The sequence below is a fragment of the Chiloscyllium punctatum genome, chromosome 20 (genome assembly GCF_047496795.1).
Source record: "Chiloscyllium punctatum isolate Juve2018m chromosome 20, sChiPun1.3, whole genome shotgun sequence".
Taxonomy (NCBI): Eukaryota; Metazoa; Chordata; class Chondrichthyes; order Orectolobiformes; family Hemiscylliidae; genus Chiloscyllium; species Chiloscyllium punctatum.
In genome coordinates, this window is record NC_092758.1 from 41,537,407 (window position 1) to 41,563,803 (window position 26,397).

General features: G+C 40.1%; 1 protein-coding gene, 1 long non-coding RNA gene and 2 other non-coding genes across 5 annotated transcripts in view; 1 reads left to right on the top strand and 3 right to left on the bottom strand.

Moving 5' to 3' along the window:
* The window catches only part of LOC140492077 (uncharacterized), a 41,707-nt gene extending 15,915 nt beyond the window's left edge, over positions 1-25,792 (bottom strand). The window contains exons 1-2 of the long non-coding RNA XR_011963489.1: positions 25,662-25,792; positions 15,177-15,262 (exon numbers count right to left, since the gene is read on the bottom strand). This is a non-coding gene — a long non-coding RNA (uncharacterized lncRNA). The remainder of the gene's footprint in view (positions 1-15,176; positions 15,263-25,661) is intronic.
* nme5 (NME/NM23 family member 5) lies at positions 286-23,266 on the top strand. 2 transcript variants are annotated; one of them, XM_072590756.1, is made up of 5 exons: positions 302-778; positions 3,510-3,715; positions 4,257-4,357; positions 20,095-20,213; positions 22,139-23,266. In XM_072590756.1, exons 1-5 carry the CDS (start codon positions 650-652, stop codon positions 22,214-22,216), a joined length of 633 nt encoding a protein of 210 aa, XP_072446857.1. In that variant the 5' UTR covers positions 302-649; the 3' UTR covers positions 22,217-23,266. The 2 variants fall into 2 exon arrangements, with proteins under 2 accessions (XP_072446858.1, XP_072446857.1); XM_072590757.1 differs by lacking the exons at positions 20,095-20,213; positions 22,139-23,266 and adding an exon at positions 9,897-10,152 and having other exon boundaries at positions 286-778.
* trnav-cac (transfer RNA valine (anticodon CAC)) lies at positions 25,332-25,404 on the bottom strand. The gene has a single exon. It is a non-coding gene; the product is annotated as a tRNA-Val (tRNA).
* Positions 25,753-25,825, bottom strand: trnav-aac (transfer RNA valine (anticodon AAC)). Its single transcript has one exon. It is a non-coding gene; the product is annotated as a tRNA-Val (tRNA).
* Between the last annotated feature and the right edge of the window lie 572 nt (positions 25,826-26,397).

Sequence of the window (26,397 nt, forward strand, 5' to 3'; positions counted from 1 at the left end):
TACAAATGGAGAAAGTGAGGACTGTAGATGCTGGAGATCAGAGTCGAAGAGTATGATGCTGGAAAAGCACGGCGAGTCCAGCAGCATCCGAGGTGCAGGAGAATCGACGTTTTAGGCATAAACCCTTATGCTCCTTGCATGCTGCCGGACTGGCTGTGCTTCGGCCCACATTTCCTACAACGCGACTATATTTGCATACATTTGAGGCGTCGGAGGGTCTGATAACTGGACAGACTCTCATTTACAGCTAAGTGTAGATATGGAGTTGAATGTGGGTGGATTTTCATTTCCAGGAGTCGGCAAGTGCCAATAGCTTGAGTTTCCCTGCAGGAAAATGAATGCAGCTTGTTGGAAATTATACAGCAGGGCAATTTATGCAAGTGAGATATTAACTCTAAAATAACTTGCCCTCAGTGGAAACTGATAGGGGATCGGTTGCTTCTGCAAAGTCTCCTGGGAGAAGGACAGAAACACGAAGTGTTCCTTAGCAACCAGCTGTAGACAAGGGCAATGAGGGAGAATTGCGCCGTGTTTTAAATACCGACGCAAATAACCAGTCTTTCTCGGATCCTCATTTTTCTCGCCGCCACTGCAGTGTTGCTCGCCCGTTGTGAGGTTTGTCCCGATCTTGTGCAACGGGCATTGAACAATGGACGGAGTGCAGGCTGCTACAGCAATCCATGTGGAGAGCACTCTCGCTCTGATCAAACCCGACGCCATCGAAAATGCCAATGAAATCGAAGATATAATTCTCCGATCCGGCTTCACCATTCTTCAGGTACATTGTGTGGTGTGTCCTGGGCATTGCCAGTCAATGCAACTTTTACAGCCACACAACACGTTGAATTCCGGGTATGAATGTTTTACTCTCAATACAACTTATTAAGGACGGCTTGGGGGAAAAGATGTCTTTCATCTTTTTTTTAGTTGTTTTAAAAAATGCCGCATTCAGTTTATTATTCGCAATTTTGTTTCACCGTTTAACTTGTAAATGCCGTTAAATATCAAAACTAAAGAGAGATCTACTGTAAAGGGCAAATTTTGCTACTTTTTTTTCTGAAACCTTCTGGCTAACACCACAAAGCAGAGTAGTTAGTGGTGACGGTAATAAATTGATTTTCAGCCGAGATTGAAGTGCAGCGCAGTAACCCCAAATTGATTCTTATTCGGACCGTGGCTGTTTTAAAGGAAAGAGCTCAGAAATAGGAATCAGGCACTACCTAAATCTGAGGCAGAGTAATGTTAGACTGCATATACGTAAATGCATGCAGTGTGGTAAAATAAGTTTGGTGAGCTGCAGGCGCAAGTTGGTCATCTGAATTAATGGTTTACATCAAAAGGTTGGAGCGGAAGTAGACTATTTGGTCATAGTTATAGAGATGTACAGCATGGAAACAGACCCTTCACTCCAACTCGTCCATGTTGACCAGATATCCCAACCCAATCTAGTCCCACCTGCCAGCTCCTGGCCCATATCCCTATAAACCCTTCCTATTCATATACCCATCCAGATACCTTTTAAATGTTGCAGTTGTACCAGCGTCCACCAAAATGCCAGAGGAAACATCACAGAAGTGCTTCACAGGAGGTTCCCAAGCACTGAGGATGTCACCTAGACAGGGGTCGAAACGTCTGCAACACAAATTCCCAGCTCGGCGAACAGAACCACAACATCTTTAAGTTCTATGACAACTCCAGGAATAGAAGGGCTTGATTACTAGTGCACTACTCCTGTGAGTTGTGACAATGTGTAGGGAAAGCATCCAGGCTTCCTGAATGTCTAAAGTTATATAGTTTTAAATGAGCAAGAAAAGGCTGGCTTACGACAAATACCTGTACCATTTTCATTTTACCATTGAGAATCAAATTGAATAGATAAGGTTCAGAGAAAATACAAAATAGCAATACGGGGCACAGGAAGTTTTGGAGAATAGAGTCATACAGTCATATAGCATGGAAATAGACACTTTGGTCCAACCAGCCCATATCCCTTCAAACCCTTCCTATTCATGTATTCATCCAAATGCTTTTTAAACGTTGTAATTGTACCCACATCCACCACTTTCTCAGGAAGTTCATTCTACACACAAACCACTCTCTGTGTAAAAATATGCTCGTTATGCCTTTTTTAAATATTTTCTCTCTCGCCTTAAAAATGTGCTCTCTCATCTTGAAATTCTCCATCCTAGGGAAAAGACAACTAACATTAACTCTATCTATACCTCTCATGATTTTATAAACTTCTATCAGGTCGACTCTCAACCTCCTAAGCTCCAGTGAAAAAACTCCCAGCCTATCTAACCTTCCTTTATAACTCAAACCGTTCATACCCTGCAACATCCTGGTAAATCTCTTCTGAACTCTCTCCAGCTTAACAATATCCTTCCTGTAACTGGGCAACCAGAACTGTACACAGTATTTACGAAGAGACATCACCATTGTCCTGTACAATCTCAACGTGTCTTCCCAACTTCTTTACTCAAAGGACTGAGCAATGAAGGCAACCATGCCAAATACCTTTTTAACCATCACTCTCTACATGAGATGCAAACTTCAAAGAATTATGTAAAAACCAAAAGAACTGCGGATGCTGTAAATCAGAAGCAAAAACAGAAGTTACTGGTAAAGCTGGTCTGCGAAGAAAAATCAGTTAATGTTTTAGGACCGGTGACCCTTCCTCAGAACCATTCTGAGGTAGAGCCACTGGATTGGAAATGTTAACTCTGATTTTTCTTCACAGTTGCTGCTAGACCTGCTGAGCTTTTCAAGCAACTTCTGTTTTTGTTGAGTTATGTACCGGCATCCCTAGGTTCCTCTGTTCCACAACATGACCCAAGGCCCTATCATAATTGTATAAGCCCTACATTTGTTAATAGATTAACGTAAGACTTAAAAATTTATAAATACAAAAAATAAAAGTAGTGTAGGGTTTTTGGTAACCAGAAAAGGTCATTGTATTCCTTCTTTGATAAAGATAGGAAACAACTTCTTTGGGAAAGGTTTATAATATAGAGCTCTACATAGTTGTAGTGTTGGGCAAAATATACAGCAGGAAACTGGAGATGTATGGCGCTTGGAATAGGGGAAGATAACTATTGAAACCTCAACTGGAAATACTCAGAAGAAAATACCTATCATTAGGAGCAGTTAATGAAACTTCATTCTGGCATTGATTGAAAGGCATTAGATTGTCCAAAGTTTACTGTCTAGGGAAATAGGATAAAACTCACTATTAAAATTTGGGAAGTGATGGATTAATTTTTATTTGTTCTAAGTAGCATGTTTTGGTTTGAGATGTGAAAAATTATTAAGTTTTATTTAAGACAGATAAGTTCATGTTTGACATGGAATTGAGATCAGGAAAAGCATGTTTTGTTGTAACCACATCTCAAACTTAATTCCTACCAGTAGTTATATTATTGAATTAAAAACTGCTCTCACTTATTTAGTCACCAATTCTCACATTTTTAAAATATGTATGATATTGACAACTTTTTTTCTCGTTACAGAAAAGGAAAGTATATTTGAGTCCAGAGCTGTGCAGTGATATTTATGCTACACATTATGGAAAAATATTCTTTCCCAGTTTAACAGCATTCATGAGTTCAGGACCAATAATTGCCATGGTTATTGCCAGAAATCAAGCTGTAGCATACTGGAGGGAGTTGATTGGACCTGCAAATAGTGTAAAAGCTAAAGAAACTCATCCAGGCAGGTAAGTGATCTTGGAATTTAGCTCGTATGAGGTAAATCTGTTGCCAACTATAGTGGATACCCATTGTTCCACAATGATTGAGTACATGTATAGGGTGGTTGTGTGGGGTGTTGGGTAATCTAATCGGCCAGTCAGGGAAAAGTAAATTATGTAATTGATATAATTCTGTTACGTAATTGGTATATTCCTGTTAATGTCCTACTGTGTGGAAGATAGGCTAAGATTCTTTATTCTCCACAACAATTTCTGAAATCTGAAATCATAGAGTGGGCTAAATGTTGTGATTTTCTCACTTGGAGATGATGTTTTGGGTCTCTTCAATGATAAATTCACTAAGTTATAAATCAAAAGCTAATGTCATTAAGAGTTGAGGGCATTTTTAGTTACATTTGAGCACTTTGATAAATTCTTTAGCATTTAAAATGCTCAATACAGTTTCTGTTCTAAAATATTGTCATCAGTGCTGCAGTTTTATACATTAAAAATAACAATAAAATATATGACCCATTTGACCTGTTTTATCAATGTCTGCCTGTTTCAGTATTAGAGCAATATACGGCACTGATCACCTCAGGAATGCTGTACATGGGAGCGAGAACTCCTCAGCAGCAAAGAGGGAAATCCAGTTAATTTTTCCTAACAGTAAGTCTTTAATCTGGTGGGTAATCTTGATTTTTTTGATGTAATAGCAAAAATTGTCACATTTTATATGTTCTTATCTCTTGGTGCCAAAATGACAAGCAAAATAACTCAAATGGGATTCATTTGGATGAAGGGCAATGGGAGAGCTGCATTACATACTTGGATTAAAAGTGATAAGAAATTGAACGCTTAATGGAAATATGTAGAGTTTCCCTGAAATAAGTTAAACTCCTTGTCGTTAAGAGAAAAGAAATATGCTCTGGTTTCTGGGGTCTATCATTCATGTTAGTGTAAATTGTGTATAAAATGGGTGTGAATGAATGGGCTATTTAAATTTGCATGTAGCCTTCAAGAGGACATTTCAGCTCACAAATTTTAGCATTATACTGGGAGACAAGCAGAAAAAGAAATGCAGTGGGTTGATTGTTCAGGTCGCTATCAAATAACTTCAATTTGTAACATGTCATTGAAGTAGCACATTAGATATCAAGACACAACGTTCCCAAAGTCATCACAAAGTTAAAGTTTTTCAAAGAAAGCAACATTCCCAAACTATCTGATTTTCAGATCCAGGTTGAGAGAAAGCATCGATCAGGTTTCTTTGTTAATTAGATTCTAGCTAAACATTTCATATAGATGTATTAACCTATATAAATTAAAACTTTAAATTCCTTAGAAGCTCCCCCTTACCTACAGACAAAAATTGGGGAAAAAAATACATCAGGTAGAGGGAGAACCGGAAAAATAGTTCCATTGTCTTCGTTCACAAGATGTATTGAGTTTGTTCTTACTGATCTGAAAGTTTTTCCTTGACCTTCCTTTTCCCAGACCTTCCATTGGTCTGCAAAAGGTGCAGGATGGCTGTTTCACTTTTGAAAGATGGATAACTTATCCAATTCAAAGTCATAAGTTGCAGCATTTGCTGAAGGAAATTGGGAGAGGTACAGACAAGGGAAGCACATGGTGAGGTCAGTGCAGGAGAGAGACAGAGAGAAAGAAACTGACAAAACAGTGAACTTGCACAGTTACTGCCTTTGCTGTTTGAATTCATATATCGCTGGACATTGGAGTGCGTCTGGGAAAATTAACAAACAGTGAAATTCACAACTGATCTTGGAGGAACTGTTTGGGTGAAGTCACAGCACTGAAACAGATAAGTGAATAGTTTTAAGTATGGCCTACAGAAAGTCTGCAGAAGTGAGTAGAGTGGGTTCTTTCTTGATTATATGTTTTTTTGAGATACGTCTCTTGATTAAACTGAAAATATAAGCCATAAGTATTGATTTAACCTGGAGCAGTGTTTTGTAGAGGAATAAGACGGTGTTATTTTCTGGGTCTGTAGATTGTGAAGGAGCAAAAATGGCCTTTAGTAGAGTGATATGCACTTCTTGTCAGATGTAGGAGTTTAAGGAGAGTTTACGGGTTACTGTGGATTATATCTGCAATAAATGCTGTTAGTTGTGAATCTTATCAGATTGAATGGATTGCTTGGAGAAACAGTTAGAGGCAATGAGGAATTTGCAACAGCAACAGTATGTGATGGATGGCAGTTATAGGAAAGGGGAAAGGTCGCAGATACAGTCACATAGATGGGTTAATTCCAGGAAAGGTAAGAGAGGTAGGCAGTTCATGCAGGAGTCTTCTGTGGCTATCCCCATTTCAAAAAGTATACTGTTTTGGAAAATGTAGGGTGTAATCGATTCATAGGGGAATGTAGCATGAACAGCCAAGTTTCTGGTATTGAGACTGGCTCTAGTGCAATGAGGGGTACGTTGGGTTCCAAAAGATCAATTGTGTTAGGGGACTCTCTAGTCAGAGATACCGACAGTTTCTGTACGTCTGTGTCTGTGGCCAGTAATGAAAAATCAGAACGGTGTGTTGCATCCCTGTGCCAGGATCAAGGATATCTCAGAGAGGGTGCAGAATGTTCTCATGGGGGAGAGGGGCAGCAAGATGTTATTGTCCACATTGGAACCAATGACATTGGAAGGGAAAAGGTTGAGATTCTGAAGGGAGATTACAGACAGTTAGGGCAGGAATTTAAAAAGGAGGCCCTTGAGAGTAGTAATATCTGGATTACTCCCGGTGCTACGAGCTAGTGAGGGCAGGAATAGGAGGATAGAGCAGATAAATGCATGGCTGAGGAGCTGGTGTAGGAGAAGGATTCACATTTTTGGATCATTGGAATCTCTTTTGGGGTAGAAGTGACCTGTACAAGAAGGACGGATTGCACCTAAATTGGAAGGGGACTAATGTACTGGCATGGACATTTGCTAGAGCTATTCAGGGGGTGGGACCCAGGAGGATACTGAGGAAAGAGATCAATCTGAGACTGATACAGTTGAGAACAGAAGCGAGTCAAACAGTCAGGGCAGGCAGGGACAAGGTAGGACTAATAAATTAAACTGCATCTATTTCAATGCAAGAAGCCTAACAGGAACTCGGCATGGTTAGGAACATGGGACTGGGATATCATAGCAATTACAGAAACATGGGTCAGGGATGAACAGGACTGGCAGCTTAATGTCCCAGGATACAAATGCTACAGGAAGGATAGAAAAGGAGGCAGGAGAGGAGGGGGAGTGGCGTTTTTGATAAGGGATAGCATTACAGCTGTATTTAGGGATGACATACCCAGAAATACATCCAGGAATGTTATATGGGAGGAACTAAGAAATAAGAAAGGGATGATCACCTTATTGGGATTGTATTACAGACCCCCTAATTGTCAGAGGGAAATTGAGAAACAAATTTGTAAGGAGATCTCAGTTATCTGTAAAAATAATAGGGTGGTAACTTTCCAAACATAGACTGGGACTGCCATAATGTTAAGGGTTTAGATGGAAAGGAATTTGTTAAGTGTGTACAAGACAATTTTCTGATTCAGTATATGGGTGTACCTACTACAGAAGCTGCAAAACATGACCTACTCTTGGGAAATAAGGCAGAGCAGGTGACTGAGGTGTCGGTGGGGGAGCATTTTGGAGCCAGTGACCATAATTCTATTAAATTTAAAATAGTGATGGAAAAGGACAGACCAGATCTAAAAGTTGAAGTTCTAAATTGAAGAAAGGCAAATTTTGACGGTATTAGGCAAGAACTTTCAAAAGCTGATTGGGGGCAGATGTTCGGAGGTGATGGACGGATGGAAAATGGGAAGCCTTCAGAAATGAGATAACAAGAATCCAGAGAAAGTATGTTCCTGTTAGGGTGAAAGGAAAGGCTGGTAGGAATAGGGAATGCTGGATGACCAAAGAAATTGAGGGTTTGGTTCAGAAAAAGAAGGAAGCATATGTCAGGTATAGACAGGAAAGATCAAGTGAATCCTTAGAAGAGTATAAAGGCAGTAGGAGTATACTTAAGAGGGAAATGAGGAGGGCAAAGAGGGGACATGAGATAGCTTTGGCAAATACTATTAAGGAGAATCCAAAGGGTTTTTACAAATATATTAAGGACAAAAGGGTAACTAGGGAGAGAATAGGGCCCCTCAAAGATCAGCAAGGCGGCCTTTGTGTGGAGCTGCAGAAAATGGGGGAGATACTAATCGAGTATTTTGCATCAGTATTTACTGTGGAAAAGGACATGGAAGATATTAAATGTAGGGAAATAGATGGTGACATCTTGGAAAATGTCCATATTACAGAGGAGAAAGTGCTGGATGTCTTGAAACGCATAAAGGTGGATAAATCCACAGGACCTGATCTGGTGTACCCGAGAACTCTATGGGAAGCTAGGGAAGTGATTGCTGGGCCTTTTGTTGAGATATATGTATCATCGATAGTCACAGGTGAGGTGCTGGAAGACTGGAGGTTGGCTAACGTGGTGCCATTGTTTAAGAAATGTGGTAAGGACAAGACAGGGAATTATAGACCAGTGAGGTTGACACCAGTGTGGGCAAGTTGTTGGAGGGAATTCTGAGGGACAAGATGTACATGTATTTGGAAAGGACTGATTAGGGATAGTCAACATGGCTTTGTGCATGGGAAATCATGTCTCACAATCTTAATTGAGTTTTTTGAAAAAATAACAAAGAGGAATGATAAGGGCAGAATGGTGGACTTGATCTATATGAACTTCAGTAAGCCATTCAACAAGGTTCCCCATGGGAGACTGGTTAGCAAGGTTAAATCTCAGGGAATACAGGGAGAACTAGCCATTTGGATACAGAACTGGCTCAAAGGTAGAAGACAGAGGTTGGTGATGGAGGGTTGTTTTTCAGACTGGAGGCCTGTGACTAGTGGACTGCCACATGGATCGGTGCTGGGTCCATTACTTTTCGTCATTTATGTAAATGATTTGGATGTGAGCATAAGAGGTATAGTTAGTAAGTTTGCAGATGACACCAAAATTCAGAGGTGTCGTGGACAGCAAAGAAGGTTATCTCGGATTACAATGGGATCTTGATCAGATGGGCCAATGGGCTGAGGAGTGGCAGATGGAATTTAATTCCGATAAATGCGAGGTGCTGCATTTTGGGAAAGCAAATCTTAGCAGGACTTATACACTTAATGGTAAGCTTCTAGGGAGTGTTGCTGAACCAAAAGACCTTGGACTGTAGGTTCATAGCCCCTTAAAAGTGGAGTCAGGTAGATAGGATAGTGAAGAAGGCGTTTGGTATGCTTTCTTTTATTGGCCAGAGTATTGAGTACAGGAGTTGGGAGGTCATGTTGCACCTATACAGGACATTGGTTAGGCCACTGTTGGAATATTGCGGCAATTCTGGTCTCCTTCCCGTTGGAAAGATGTAGTGAAACTTGAAAGGGTTCAGAAAAGATTTACAAGGATTTTGCTGAGGATGTGAGCTATAGGGAGAGGCTAAACAGGCTGGGGCTGTTTTCCCTGGAGCATCGGAGGCTGAGGGGTGACCTCATAAAAGTTTACAAAATAATGAGAGGCATGGATAGGATAAATAGACAAAGTCCTTTCCGTGGAATGGGGGAGTCCAGAACTAGAGAGCATAGGTTTAAGGTGAGAGGGGAAAGATATAAAAGGGACCTACGGGGCAACCTTTTCACACAGAGGGTTGTGCGTGTATGGAATGAGCTGCCAGTGGAAGTGGTGGAGGCTGGTACAATTGCAACATTTAAATGGCATTTGGATGGCTATATGAATAGGAAGGGTTTGGAGGAATATGGGCCGGGTGCTGACAGGCGGAACTAGATTGGGTTGGGATATCTGGTCGGCATGGACGGGTTGGACCGAAGGGTCTGTTTCCATGCTGTACATTTCTATGACTCTAACTGGTTTTTTTTGGTTGCTGTGGATTTGCAGGTTCTTCTCTTCTGGTCTGACTAATTTCTCTGTCTTGTTCACAGCCTAAGTTATATAGCCATCTAGCAGACAGAGGAGCTTTGTCATTGATATCTAGCTACCAATCAGCTTCACCTGTAACAACTCCTCAGCTTCAGTACGACCTACTTTGCTGAAAGCCACAACTTAAAAAGTTCACACAAAGTAGCAAAGTCAGTAGTTTAATATATGCAGCCATCCTTGTAAATACTTGGTTTTCAGAACAGTTCTTTCTCATTTCTATCCACAGATTTTGTTTTTGAAAAGCACAAAAATAAAAGGACACTGTCTGTACTTGCCTCTGCCCTTAGGAATATGATACACCATTACAAAAAAACAGGATATACAAGAATCAAAACACAAGATTTGCATCCATTCCTCTGTCCTTAGGCAAACTTAAGCAATATTAATATGTGTTAAATATGTTACTTATTCTAACATTTTACATTTGGGTCAATGCATTTGCAGTTTCATTCTCTCTCTTTCCTGTAATATGAATAATTTTAGACGGGTTGTAACAAAAGATTTTAAATAATCTCGCTTTCTGATTTTTAAAGTTTCCAATGAAGGCTAATAGATTATGATCAACATAACTTAGCATTTTATTGTTATCATGTCATATATAGACTTCAAAATATGGAAAAGGTATTGTGGGGCAGCATGGTGCTCAGTAGTTAGCACTACTGCCTCATAGTACCAGGGACCTGAGTTTGATTCCAGCTTCAGGTGACTGTCTGTCTATGTGGAGTTTGCCTATTCTCCCTGTGTTTCCTTGAAGGCTCTGGTTTCCTCCCACAGTTCAAAAATGTACAGGTCAGGTGAATTGGCCCTGCTAAATTGTCCATTATTCAGAGGGAAATGGGTCTGGGTGGGTTACTCTTCGGAGGGTCTGTGTGGACTTGTTTGGCCAAATGGCTTGCTTCTATACTGTAGGCAATCTAATCTAACAGCAATCATCAAAGTTTGTTTCCATGGCATTGTGAAACTGATGTAGTTTTTTGGAGATGTAACCCAATGATTTCTCTATTCCTGAATCATCATCCTGTTAGACAACAGCACCTATTACTAAATCAATTGTCATTATGGAAAGTCTGGAAAAGTCAGGGGCGGCCAACAGTCATTTGTTTATTGTTGAGATAGTTTTCAGCTTCTCAAAGGCTGCTTGATATTCTGCGGATTATGCCATTTTTGTTTGTTTCTTTAATGAGTTTGTTAAAAGCACAGCTATCGTACTGAAAATGTGCGCAAGTTTCTGGTAAAATCTGCACATTCCTAAAAACCTTACGATTTCTCATTTAATTTTAGAAATAGGAACTTCGATTGGAGCCTTTAGTTTCACTGTTGTTGGTGACACTTGTCCAACAAAATATCCTAGACACATACTCTTGCATTTCCAAATGCACTTTTGGTTAAATTTATTACAACTGTATTAAACAATTTATTACACTGTCAACTGTAATTGCTTAAACTGGTTTCGACTTGTCTCAGTGCTGTTACCATGTGTCATGCTATACTACAACATTATTCAAATACACTGTGCAGTTATGAACTCCAGCTACAACTTGATTCATAAGCCTCTGAAATATAGTTGGGACATTTTTTAACGTAAATGGCATCACTAAACATTGGTATAACCTATTTAATATAACAAGCCCTCTATGGTCATGGTACGTGCCATCCTCTTTAGCAGATCCTTTGTCAAGTCTGTCATGCAGTTCTCCCACCATGGAATTGGGTTTGAATCTGTCTTTGTGATTGCATTCACCTTTCTATAATCAGTACCAAGTCCAGCTGAGGGTTTTTTTAAAAACAGATGAAGCTGATTGGTGTGAACTGGTAGCCAGATATCAAAAACAAAGTTCCTCTGCCTGCCAACAACCATGTGATTGGTTGTCTGGTGGCTACACAGCTTTGGCTGTGAACAAGACAGACTAGAAGAAAACCTACAAGAATGCAGCAGCCAACAACTTTCATAGATCCATCCAGTTAAGAAACCAGTACTTTAGATGAACTGTGGCTCTTTAGACTAGGTTCAATTCAATGCTTTTCCAGCATGCACTGAATCTATTTCCACTTGAACTTGTTTTTTTTCTGAGCCGATAAGGATGCTCATGTAATCAACATGATGTCTAGTTCTTGCAGTACATCTAGCTGTATTTCTATAAATTATTTCATACCAGCTCAATAACCTTACAAGATTCTCCTGTCATCTTTTCTCTTATGAGAGACTAACATAACAATATCTTGTGTTAATTGGATTGGAGGAAGTTTGCTTTGGGAATTGCCTACCTCTCCTTCAATCTTACATTTTCATTACTTCTATCATCTTCCACTATCCTTACTCCCTGGTACATCTTTGATCCTTTTTATTTTCTTCTCCACAATGATACCTTTTTAGCTTGTTTGTGATGTAACTGATTCTTCTTCCTATGATCAGAAGTACATATCAGAAGAGTCACTTTTCCAGCCTACCTAACTACTTTTCTGTGGACCATTGAATTTCACCTCTGGAGGTTTCTCTTGCAAAGGCAACAATAACAATACTACATCTCCTGCTTGAAACATTCTAGCCGCCATGAAATTTTCAAATACTCCTGCTCCTATGTATCTTTCTAGAAACATAGACAACATTGAGATTTCATTTTTTTAATTCAATAACTTTTCCTTAAGAAATGTTAATGGATCTCTAATCTCATGTCTATAAACCAATTTAAATGGACTAAATTCAATAGATTAATTTGGGGAATGTCTGGTAGGAAATAGTAAGAAACGTAATCCATTGTTCCAATTCTGTCGGTTTTTATGACAGTATGCTTTAATCATGGTTTTCATTATACGTTTCCAAAGCTCCCTGTATTTGTGAATGATGCAATGTTAACCTCAATTGTTTTATAACCAAATTGTTAACTATTTTCTGGAAAACTTTAGAACCTTGATCAGACTGCATCTCAATTGATAGCCCATGATGAGTAAAAAACTGAGTTAACATTTCCAATGCTATCTTAGCTGTAATCAACTTTAAAAGGTAGCTTCCAGAAACCATGTTGTTGTATCAATGATTGTAAAGATAGACTGGTGTCCTGCTTCCGTTTTTGGCAATGGCCCTATACCATCCAGTAACACTCATCTGAATGGCTCTTCAAAGATTGATATAGGTGTCAACAGGTGCTGATCTGATTATAACCTGAGGTTTTCCTATCACTTGTATATCTTGTTCTACAGAACTGGACTACATCTTTATGAAATCCATATAAAATATATGTTTATTCCTGTGGTTTCCATTTCTTTATTTGCCCTGCCATAGGAAATTCATGTTCTATTCACAATATTTCCTTATGACATCTGGGCAAGTTCATTATTTCATGAACAACTGTTTATTCTTCATTTGCAGGTCTGTGAGAATGGCTCCTCTTCCTCATCAAAACTCCATTTTTAATATAAGAGCATTCTAGAGCTCCTTCAGTCTCTGCTTCAGTCTGAGCTATCTGTGTTAACTAACTTAACTCTGGGAAAGTTTCCTTAACTTCAATTAACAAAGATATGCTGAACATTTCCTGTGAATTGTCTTTCTTCTTAAATAGAGTTTTGGCTCCCCTAAGATCTGCTTCCAGTGTTATGATCTCTGATGATGGATTTGGTTTAGTCATTGCTCAGGTCACATGTTGGAAAATACCCAGAACCTGTTCCCAATACTGTTCTGTCTCAACTAGACTTTCCATGATTGTAGTGAATTTATGACTTTCACTCCTGCCAAATCATTCCCTAGAAGTAAATCAATTCCATCCATAGTTAATTTCTTAACCTGTGGTCCAGACAGTAAGTCACACTTCATTTGGATTTCGTACAATTGAACTGAAATATACTCTCCATCTGCCAAAGAGTTACCAACACTTTGGCTTTCATTGAATATTCTAGAAGGAAAACTAAATCTTTCTCCAAAAAGGAAGTTTGAGTGACTTCTGTATCCCTCAGAATAGTTTATAGGCTTGGATACTTCCTTTGAAGAAAAAGGGGTTATCTTCCCTTTTGATTAAAATGCTTCATATCTCTCTGCTATCTTATGTACTATTTCTACACTCTCAATTGTATCTACCTCTGGTATCTCAGTTTTTGTTAAAGTTATAATCTGGTAAGTGGCCTTTTCTTTCTGAGTTTACTTTTCAAAAGCATTGAGGACTGCAGGAAGTCTCAGACTTCCCTCATACATTCCAGCTTTCTGAATGAATGTGTTCTATTTTGTTGCAATGGAAAAAGATACTTTGGCTTCCAATTTTCACCTCTGCACTTAGTACTTCCTTTCTCATCTGAAGAGGAGATCTTGGGGCATTCCCAGGTAGCCTTCTCCTATATTGTCAACTTGCCTTCCTTTCATACTCACATTTTTCTCCCTTTTCAAATTTGTGGGTAATGGGAAAAAAAGTTAACATTTTGAATTTAATTATCATTGTCAGCCATTATTGCTGCCTATTTAGTAGTTGCAACCTCTTGGTTCTCCACATGCATTCTTAATAACAGGAGGTAGTGAGTTTTAAATTCCTTTAAGAGAATAATCTCTCTAAAGAGCTTTATATGTGGCTTCAGCTTCTAATGCTCGTATCCATGTGTCAAAATTATTTTGTTGAACATTCTTAAATTCAAACTAGGTTTGCCCAGGCTAATTTCTTAAACTCTGTAAGCTTTCCCTATATGCCTGAGACAGTAATTCATATACAGACATTACACGCTTTTTCACTGTCATGCTTCTGAGAAGCCTCCTCTGACAATAAAACATGGCTTTTCTGTGCTTAACCTGCTAATTTACTCTGCATAGGCAGTGTCAGTACTTTTTTGTTTGCCAGGTTCATTTATCTATCCATTTTCTCAATTGACATGAAGAATGTCTCCACATCCTTTCCCTCAAACTTTGGGAGGGCCTGTGCAAACTTTCGGCTGAACCTCAAATTCAGACTCAGATTTCCCCATCAGGGCCTATATCAGTACTTAACATTTCCTGCTTCAACAGCATCATTTTGATTTGATGTTCACATTGGCTTGCTTTCATTTTCTCTTTCGCTTCTAATTGTAAGCTCATTTCAGTTTTTAGTTCCTTCATTCTCTCCTAATGCTTCTAGCCATTTCAATTATATCTGAAGTGTTTCATTATCCAAAATACTCTGCCTCCTCTTTACTTCCTGTAAGCTCAAGTGCTGTGCCAGTGCTCTAGTAATTTCTGCCTTTCGAGTTGTCAGACAATGCCAACTCCATTTACTTACTCGGTTTTGAAAGTTCATTTAAGGTTATAAGGGATGACTGTGCCACCTAAAGGAAATCCTTTGCCATTTCCAGTTCCATGTTTTATTATATTTTCTAATCGGCCTGTTCAGAGGTGTTATATTACCCATCTTTGCAGGAGGTGTGATGTGAACCCCAGGCCTCTAGGCTCAGAAGTAGGGTGACCACCATTGCCCTACAAGAGTCCTTATTTCCACATCTTAAACACTGTACAGAACCAGGTATTTTCTTTCACCTTTGTCATTTGCCAATACCATACCTGAATTCTCACTGCCTCTGTTTCAAATCCAATCCAGTCCCAGCCAGGTGTCTCCAAACATTGTCACAACTCACTGAGGTGGTTCACTGGAAGAAAATGAGGACTTCAGATGCTGAAGATCAGAGTCAAAAAGGGTAGCGCTGGAAAAGCACAGCTGGTCAGGCAGCATGCAAGGAGCAGGATCCTGATAAAGAGCTTGTGCCTGAAACATCGACTTTCCTGCTCTTCAGATGCTGCCTGACTGGCTGTGCTTTTCCAGCGCCACACTTTTTGACTAGTTCAGTGGAAGGCAAGCCCCAGTATTCCTGGAGTTATAATAAAAGTTAAAGTTTCTTTTAAAAGAAAGATGCTACATCCCCAAACATCTGATTTTCAGATTCAGGTTTTCATACTTAATAAAAAATCACTTTTTATTTCAGGTCATTATGGTCACAGGTAAATGATTGAACAAAATTGCAAACAATTTTCCTTCTAAGCTTTGTGTGCAACTACTCCAATGGTCTGCACATACTGAGCAGCATTAGCACACTAATTGCTGCAATGCCCTCTGACCTCAGAGACCCATGAGGCCAGTAAAAAAATTGGAGGGAATACTGCATATCAACTCCCCTTATGCAAACAAACAGATGAATATGGCTGCCAGAAGATACGGAAGCTTTTAAAACCAACAGAGGATAACTAAAAAAGTAATGGGGTGGGGGGATGGAAGAAAATGAAATGTGAGGATGAACTAGCTAGTAATATAAAAGGAGATTGCAAGAGATTTTTTATTTTAGCTATCTAAAAGACAAGAGCAAGGCAAGAGTGGACACTGGACCGCTGGAAAATGAGACTGGAGAAGTAGTGATGGGAGACAACAAAATGGTGGAAGAATCGAATAGATACTTTGCATCAGTCTTCATGGTGGAAGGCATCAGCAGTATACCAGAACTTCAAGAATCAGGGGGCAGAGGAGATAGCTGTGGAGATTGTAGAGGCATTGGTGGTGATCTTTCAGAAATCACTAGAGTCAGGGAGTGTCCCAGGGTACTGGAAAATGGCTAATGGAATCGCCCTGTTTAGGAATGAAGGGAGGCAGAAAACAGGAAACTAAAAGCTAGTTAGCCTAACCTCAGTCATTGGGAAGTTTCCAGAGCCCATTATTAAGCATAAGATTGAAGAGGACTTGGTAGTGCATGTTAAAATAGGGCTGAGTCAGCATGGCTTTGTCAGGGGAAGGTCATGCCTGACAAACCTGTTAGAAATCTTTGTTGAGGTAATGAGGAAGTTAGAGAAAGGAGAGCCAGTGGATATGATCTATTTGGATTTCCAAAAGGCCTTTGACAAGGTGTCACACAAGAGGCTGCAGAATAAAATAAAAGCCCATGGTGTTAGGGGCAAGATACTGACATGGACAGAGGATTGGGTAACTGTCAGAAGCCAGAGAGTGGGGATAAAGGGGTCTTTTTCAGGATAGCAGCTGGTGACTGGTGGAGTTCTGCAGGGGTCTATGTTGGGACCACAGGTATGCACGTTACATATTAATGATCTGTGCCAAGGAACTGAGGGCATTGTTGCTAGGTTTGCAGATTAATACAAAGATAGATGGAGGGACAGGTAGTGTTAAGGAAGCAGGGAAACTGTAGAAGGACCTGGACAGGCTGGGAGAGTGGGGCAAAAAGTGGCAGATGGAATACAATGTGGGAACGTGTGAGGGGGTTGTGCAATTTGTAAGGAAGACTAGAGGCATGGACTATTCTTTAAACAGGGAACAGATTTGGAAATCTGAATCACAAAGGGACTTGGGAGTCTTAGTTCAGGATTGTCTTAATTAGCATTCATTTCAAGAGGGCTAAAGGACAAGAGCAGAGATGTATTGTTGAGGCAACGTAAGGCGCTGGTCAGATTGTATTTGAAATGTTATGAGCAGTTTTAGGCCCCATACCTAAGGAAGGCTGTGCTGGCATTAGAGGGAATCCAGAGGAGATTTATAAGAATGATCCAGATGATGCAGGGTTTGTCATATGAGGAGTGGTTGAGGACTCTGAGTCTGTACTCAATGAGTTTAGAATGATGAGGGGAGATCTCATTGAAACTTAGAATATTGTTGGCTTGGTTAGAGTGCGCGTGAGAAGATGTTTCCATTATTAGGAGAGACTAGAACCTGAGGACACAGCCTCAGAGTGAAGGGACCACCTTTCATGTCCTTTGCAGCAATGAGGCAAAGTTACTGAATATAATTAAGATAGTTCTTGATTAGTGAGGAGATCAAGGGTTATAGGGAGAAGGCAGCAGAATGGGATTGAGAAACCTATCAGCCATGATCGATGGGCTAAATGGCCTAATTTCTCCTCCTTTATTTTGTAGTCTCTTATAAACAGGGGTTTAAAAAGCACATAGGGAGGGAAAACTAGAACATCAGTTCTGTAGTCTTTGTTCACCAGATTTCATTGTTGTTTCTTGCTAATCAGAAGGTTTTTCCTTGAGTTCCCTTTTTCTGAATGTTTCCAAGGTTTGCAAGAGGTACAGTGTGGCTAGTTCATTTATGAAAGGTCTCTGATCTAAAAATTCATTTCAAAATCTCAACGTGCGGCATTCGCTGAAAGAAAGCTAAATTGGTTTTCTCAGGTTTAAACTAACTTATGGCAGAGACCTGAGGAAGTTTTTGGTGGCTGCAAACCTGTTTGTTTCCCTTCTGGTCTGACTAATTTTTCACTTTTGTTCGCAGCCCAAGTCTGTTCAGCAACCCGACAACCAGTCACATGGTTTTTGGGAGGCAGAGGACCTTTGTCATTGCTGGCCACCTGTCCACAAACCATTCAGCTTCACTTATAATAACAACCCTTCCACTCCAGTTTGTTTCCACATTGCTGGAACCCACAGCTACACAAACAGAGTTCGCAATTGGTGTCAAATCCCAGGCTTTCAAAAAGTTCAAACACCTTTGTAAATTTCTGGTTTAAAACTGTTCTTTTTCATTTCAATCTACAGTTTTAAAATGCATTCTTTTTAATTTTAATTTTTTGCTCCATATTTCCATCATTTAAAAAGATGAGAAAGAAACCAACTTAGATCCACCACAGGAAGTGATGTAAATAAACTGCATTGGCACATCTTCAAGGTAGAGGTTCAAATCTTACAGATGACAAATTGTTTGTTCATGTTCTTTGGACAGTATACCTTTGAAATTCCAAACCACTGTATCTGTCTTAGGTACACTTTGGGACAAATTGCACAGGCTACAATATTGGAAAAGTGGTAGCATAACTTTCTCACCAGTACTGTTTAAGAACAGTCACAAGCTATTTTGTTAAGTTGCTGGTCAATTATTTCTAACTGTTACCTTGATCCTATAAGTAATTCAAGCTTTCCATTATTGTCTAATGTTGAAGATGTCTATCAGTGAGTGGTATGGCAGATGCTAAAGGAGCTTTTACTTTCTTCAAGATTTCTGCATAAATCAATTGCTCTCCGATAGGGGTGCACTGGTAGACATTCCCCTTGGAATGCAACATCGCTTTGGGAATGAATAGAGACCATTGTCAAGCTGCAAGAGAGGGCAGAGGTGGTGGTGAACACTTAGCAGATTATGACTCTACTGATTGAACAGACTCATGTAGCACAGAAGCAGATCCTTCTGACAACATAGTCCACGCCGATCATAATTCCAAACTGAACTAGTCCCACCTGCATGTGCTTGGCCAATATCCCCCCCCCCAAACATTGCTTATTCACATACTTATTTTTTAAACATTGTAACTGTACCAGCCTCCACCACTTCCCCTGGAAGTTCATTCCACATGCAAACCACCCTCTGTGTAAAAAATTTGCTTCTCACATCTTTTTAAAATCTTTCTCCACTCATCTTAAAAATATGCCCTCAGTCGTGAAATCCCCCACCCTCGGGAGAAGGTACCTGTCATTCATCTTACCTATACCCCTCATGATTTTATAAACCTCTATAAGGTCACTCCTCAACTTCCTATGTTTCAGTGAAAAACGTCCCAGCCTATTCATATAATTCAAAGCCTCCATTCCCAGCAACATCCTGGAAAATCTATTCTGAACCCTGTCCACCTTAATAATATCCTTCCTATAAGAAGGCAACAAGAGTTGGACACAGCACTCCAGAAGAGGCCTCACCAAAGTCCTGTACAACCTTATCATAGTTTTGCTAAGTGAACCTTGACGACACCCAATGTCTCTACACCTCAGTAATGATTAAAAATGCTATTAGTTGCAGTTAAAACTCCCCCTTGTGGGCATTGCATGGTGTACCTCTGATTGTGTACCACCTTGCATTATTGAGTGAGGGAGGTGTATCAATCAGTTTGGCTGTCATGGCTGCCATGGTTGAATAGTTGGCAGTTTGTGAGAGCTGTGAGGTGTTGAGGTTTGCAGCTGTGTTAAGTATATGAGTTAATTCCCAGTTAAAACCCTGATTCTTGCAGAGTTGGCTTGAGGAAGATGTTTTGTTTAGGTTTGGTAAATACTTGTGAGTAGCCAGTGACTTCTGGTAGAAATGTGTGTGCACATTGCCAAATGAAAGCAGGTTCTCTACTAAAGTTGTGGTGGTCTCTACAGCTGAACAACTTGTTGATGAGGCCTGAAAGTAATTGTGGCTTGGGTCAGGTAATGAAGGGAATGTGTGGAACTCTATGATTTCATAAGAAATTAAGGAAGAAACTCTGAGGAAGAAAACCATGTGCAAAATATGCACACTCTTTGAATGAACATTTGGAGTACTACATATTAGCTGCTGTTTCTCCTCTTAGCAAGCATCATGTCTATAAAGACAATTAATTAAAGAAATGAAGTAGAGTTTCTTGGTAGCCTTTCTAGCAACAGCAGAAAAATAGAAAACACTCTTAACAGAAGTTTTTAAAGAAAATATTGCTCAACATTTAAAAAATTGAGCAGATTCATTGATCATTTACAGCTACTATTGACCAAAGAGCGAGTGCACAGGATGCAATAACATACCTGAGCAGATTTGTAAATCCTACTTTGTTGTCTGGACTGACCGAACTCTGCAAACAAAAACCCACAGACCCTATTGTAAGTACTTTTGAGTTATTGAATCTTGTAAATGTGTTAAATGCTTATAGACTCATACCTATTTACCTACAATATTTTTTCATTATACTTAAACTGGACGTAAAGAATAATATTAAGCAATTTATGCCTTGCTCAAATCCAACTCTTAATGCTGGAATTTTTAAACTATTGTAAGGTCTGCATTATTTTGATCTGTTGTAAATTGTTGTAAGAATGTTTTGCTGCAGTATTTCTAGCCTCTGACCTACTCTTGTAGCCACTGTTTTGATATGGCTAGTTCATTTCAGTTTCTGGTCAATAATAATTCCCAGGATGTTGATAGTGTGGGATTTTGTAGTGGTAATGCCATTGACATTAATTTGCAAGTCCTCTCTGAACCCAGAGGAGAAGTTCGGCTAATCTGGTACCAATATTTGAGAAGGTTGGTAAGGATAAATCAGTGTACTATAGGCCAATGAGGTGAACATCACTCATCGGAAAAGTACCAGAAAAAAATTTCTATGGGACAGAATCCATCTCCACTTGGAGAGACAAGGATTATTCAGCAGGAAATCATGTCTGACAGATTTGAATGAATATATTGAGGAGGTGCCTAAATGTATGGACAAGGATGTTGTGCAATGAATATAGTCTCCATGGACTTCAGTAAACTTTTGAACAAGGTCTTGTGCATGGAAGACTAGTCAAGAAGAGTCCATTGGATCCAGTGCAATTTGACAAATTGGATCCAAAATTGACTTCTGTGGCAGGAGGCAGGGTTGATGGGTGAAAGGTGTTTTTGTAACTAGAAACCTGTGTTTGGTGGCATTCTACAGGATTCTACATTGGTGTTTGTTGTATACATTAATAATCTAAATGTGAATATCAGAAATGTGATAAGTAAGTTTACAGAAGACATGAAAATAATAATGTCCATAGCAAGGAGAAAAGCCTTGGACAACAGGCTGACCAGATGGATTGAACAGTTTAGTCATGAAAGGCATGAAGTGAGAGGACTAATATTGCAAGGGAGTACAAGAGAAGCAAGGTTATGATGTAGATGTATATAGTGTTAATTAGGCCACAACTGGAGTGCAGTGTGGAGTGCAGAGATTGATAGGTTCTTGTTGTCTAGAGGAATTAAGGGCTACGGGGAGAACGCTGGCAAGTGGAGCTGAAATGCGCATCAGCCATGATTGAATGGCGGAGTGGACTCGATGGGCCGAATGGCCTTACTTCCACTCCTATGTCTTATGGTCTTATAGTGTGGAGTTCTGCTCAACACACTATAGGAAAGATGTGATTACATGAGGGAGTGAAAGAGAAATTCACTATAGTATTGCCTTGGCTGTTGTGATTCAGCTTGTTTTTCTCAGAACAGAGAAGGCTGAGGCTGACTGAGGTGTACAGAATTGTGAGGGGTGTAGATAGGGTAGACAGGAAGAAACTTTTCCCCTTAGTGGAGGGATCAAAAACCATGGGGGCAGACATTGAAAGAAAGAGGCAGGAAATTTAGAGTGCATTTAAGGAAGAGGTGGTGGGTATCTGGAATTTACTGTCTGAAAAGGTGGTGGAGGTGGGAACCATCATAACATTTAAGAAGCATTTAGATAATCATTTGAAATTCCCTAAGCTACAAAACCACGAATCAAGTGCCGGAAAATGGGACTAGAGAAGAGAGATGCTTGATGACTGGAATGGACATGTTGGCCATTAGGGTGGCTTGTACATAAGATTTAGTAGCAGAATCTGAGATTAAATTGAGTTCATTTGTTGGGAATAATAGAGAGAGATTTGATCTGATCCACTGCAAAATAAGAAAACTAGATGCTAAAGTTGGTTGAAAATGGCTTCACTGGCTAGCACATGCATGCATCAAATTAATATCCATGAATAATAATAATAATGGTTTAATGTAGTTTGATAAACTGTATTCTCTTCTACAGACCTGGCTTGCAGATTGGTTGCTTGCAAACAATCCCAACAAACCAAACATTTGTGAAGGTATAGCAGAAGAGCAATGAAAATGGTTACTCTCACAGCCAGGACATTTGGTGGAAAAGCAAAAAGCAACTTAAGAAAAAAATCAGGAAAAGTGTACTACAACGATAATTTAATCACAGCAAATCACTGATGACTTGGAGTTCTCATATGATTCTGAACGAGATTGTCAAATTTACATATGACATGATTGTAATCTTTTTCCTTGAAGTAGACAACTTTTGAAATTCTAGGGAATTGCGTAGAGAATAAAGTTACAGGGTTCCACAGTTTTTAAGCAAATAAAATCAATGTTAATATAGAAAGATAGAGAAGTAAAACAATTTACAATACATTAGAGTATAAGTTGTAAATGTACAGAATTATCATGAGTAAATATGGATTAACAGATAAACTGTGGTTGAATAGTGCATACAAATAGCAGAAGCAGATAACATTGATCCGATGGATCTCTTAACAACCCAACAAATTTTGTTTAAAATATTGGCTTCATCACAAGGGCTTTCAAATCTTTACATTTGACAATCTAGCCTCTGCTCTTTTTAAGGCCATTCTAACTCAGACTGACCCATCAACTAATCACCTCCCAGTGGTTCAATCACTTCCCTGACACTGTGTTGCACTGGATTCCCGAGGCTGTATTTCAGCACCTACTTAGTTCCACCTGTTTTGCTGATAGCCCCATTGAGATGGAGATACTTGCCCTGTATTTCTATGAACTCCTGCTCCAGGACTGTACCATGAAAATATTGCTCATAAACTTCCTGGAACCCTAAATCTCATGCAGTAACAGTCCACAGAGTTTCTTCAGAGTCTGAACTCTCTCTGTACCAAAACACTTCAGTGATTTCTCCTGACTGCAGAGAGCTGCCAAATGGTTCCTGAGCCTTTAGTGAGACCCCAGTTCGTCAGGGCTCTCAGCAACATTTTAAGTATGTGGAACTACATTCTCCTAATCCTTCTCTACCACTGACTAATATGGATTCGTGAACTGCTGTTCACTTATTCTTATACTGAATTTGGTAACACATTAAAACCCTTTAAAAAGCACTATCTTTGTTCCTGGCAAGATGATACATAATGAGCAGTTAATGTAATCTCACCATGCTACTTACTACTTCTACGAAGGGTGGAAAGATAGGGGGGGAAGAGGGGTGGTGGATCGCAGGGAGTGAAGGAGGGAGAGTGGTGGGGGGAGCAGCATGCATGGGAGAGGAGTGTGAATATGTGGGGGGAGCAGTGTGGGAAGGGGAGACAGTGTCGGAGAAGGAAGGAAATATGGAAGACAGCTGGCAAGGGAGTGGGGGAGGGAGGGAAGCAAAGTGTGCAGGGAGTGTGGGAGAAGGGGGTAGGAAAGGGAGGGAGTGTGGGAGAAATGGAAGGATGGGAGAGTGTGGGAGAAGGGAGATGGAAGGGAATGTGGGAGAGAGAGGATGGGAGGAAAAGGAGTGTTCTAGGGAGAGTGGGAGAAGAAGGGAGTGTGTGAGAGGGAGAGAGTGGGAGGGAATGGGGAGAAAAATGAATGAGTGGTAGGGGTAAGGGAAAAAGGTGTGAGGGAATCACAGATATATTGGCAATGGTTTTTAATTCCTCTCTGGTCACAGGAATTATTCCAGAAGACTGGAGGACATCCAATGTGGTACTGCTGTTCAAGAAAGGTATACAGGATTAACTAGGAATCTACAGGCCTCTGATGGGGAATCTACTGTACCAATTATTAAGAACTGAATTATTTTGCATCTGAAGAGGTGAGAATTAATAAGAGCAATCAGGATGGTTTTGTTAAGGGTGTCGATAAAGTGTGGCATTGTAAAAAAACACAGCAGGTCAGGCAGCATCTGAGGAGCAAGAGAGTCGACATTTCAGGCTTAACCCTTCATCAGGACTATTAAGGGGAGGCCCTGTCTGACCAACTTGATTGAATTTTTTGAAGAGGCATTCAGGTGCATAGATGAGGACAATACATTTGATGTCGTTTATTTGGATTTCAACAAGGCTTTTGATAAGGCCCTGCATGGGAGACTGAAATAGCAAAAATAAGAACCCATGGGATTCAAGAAAATTTGGCTAATTGAATTTGGAATTGGCAGTGTGGCAGGAAGCAGAGAGTGATGGTAGAGCGGTGTTTCATGACCGGAAGACTGACCAGTTGAGCCCAGAGGGACCAATGTTGGGGCCTTCGCTGTTTTATGTTAGATTTAAATAAATTAGTCTAGAATCTAAGAGGATTGATCAGTAAATTTGCAGATGATACGAGAATTTGTTGGGCGGTAAATAGTTAGGAGGATAGCCTAAGATTGTCAGGCTGATCAGTGGCAATGGAATTCAATCTGAATTAATGAGAAGTGATGCATTTGGGCAGGACACACAAGGCAAGGGAATACATGAACAGTCAGACCCTGGGAAGTACTGCAGAATCAGAGAGACCTTAGTGTGTATGTCCACTGGTCCCTCAAGATAGCAGAAAAGTAGACAAAGTGATTAAGAAGGCTTACTGGCCTTTATGAGCTGAGGCATTGATTTTAAGAACAGGGAAATTATGATCGAACTGTATAAAACATTGGATAGGTCGTAGATATTGTATGCAGTTCTGTTATGTGTTATGGGGGGGATGTGATGTCACCAAATTGGGTGCAGATTTACCAGGATGTAACTTGGATGGAGGATCTTAGTTAATAAAGAGAGATTGGATACACAAGGATTGTTTTCCTTGGAGCAGAGGAAACTGAGGGGGAACGTGATTGAGATCTGTAAAATTATGTGGGGCACTGACAGGGTACACAGAAAGGAAAAATGACACTCTTCCATCTCCATCATGCTCAAGATGGAATCTTGCAAAAAAACACTATCCATGGTGTCATGACTTCTAGCAGTCAGATGGATTGACAGAACTTGTTATCAGCATCCTGGGTGCTATGAGTAATAAGTAATTTTAAGACAGCCCTCTTCCTCTTTGCTGCAAATGTTTAAATACCTTGGCATGAAGGCTCAGAATATTTTTCAAACTATCTGACGAAGGAGCAGCGCTCCGAAAGCTTGTACTTCCAAACAAACCTGTCGGACTATAACCTGGTGTAGTGTGATTTTTTTAACAGAATATTTAAGAACCATTAGAATTAAGTGACATCGTGAACAAAATGTTTCCGCCCGGTTTCGAACCGGGGACCTTTCGCGTGTGAGGCGAACGTGATAACCACTACACTACGGAAACTGTGGTGGACTAATCGTCGCTGACAGCCACTTTGTTAAGTTTCGTAAATTCAGTTTTTGTTTATTGTTGATTTACTTATGTTGTTGGTTTCAATTTATTGATGAGCTAAATTGAGCGCTGTCGGCCGTTATATGTAAAATCTCAATATTTTTATCGAAGACCGAATAATGACTGCAGTTTCGCAATTTAAATGGAAAGGACTGTGCGGCCTTTTCAGCAAACAATTTCAGACCATCAGTTATTCTATCTTTACTCACCTGCCCTCGGTCATTGAATGTATTTGAAATCATTGCAAAATAATGAATTAAAAGAATTTTCCCTACTGCCACCCTCCCGCGAGAAGGAAAATGTTTCCGCCCGGTTTCGAACCGGGGACCTTTCGCGTGTTAGGCGAACGTGATAACCACTACACTACGGAAACCACATGATAAGGGGCCTCTGCGATCTTTACTTCAAGTCGATCTATATCTGATGGTTCCACTGTCGCTGTGATCGCACAGCTCGAGACTCGCGCTTCTTTCAAACGGCCGCCGCTGACGTCGCTCAACGGTCACGGTGTTGTCTTATTTCCCTTCTCCAATACCCGGGCTCACAAATCTTTGCACTTGACACCGCAGTTTTTTTTTGCTTTTGAGGGATGCATAGCAGCCCTTCCATTTTCTCTAACAATCATATTTGTTCGTTTCTATAAATGATGTCACACATAATTATTCCGGTGCATATATCCTTCCCCGACTTGTGTCTGAGCTTTCCTTGAGAAGGACTGAGCCCAGCAGCTCCCTTCGCTCAGAGTCAGGAGCAGGAATGGGAGAGCAGAGCAGAGCCAGCGCTCTACATGTCAGCAAAGAATTAATTATTTATCAACAGCAGCCGAATCGGGGGTGCAGTGTCGGACAAGAAAGTCTGGAAATTACTCAGAAACCTTGTCAGTTTTACCGTCGCCTCGTCGAGCTCGGTTGGTGGCGATCCATTGGTAAAAACACTAAATCGTCA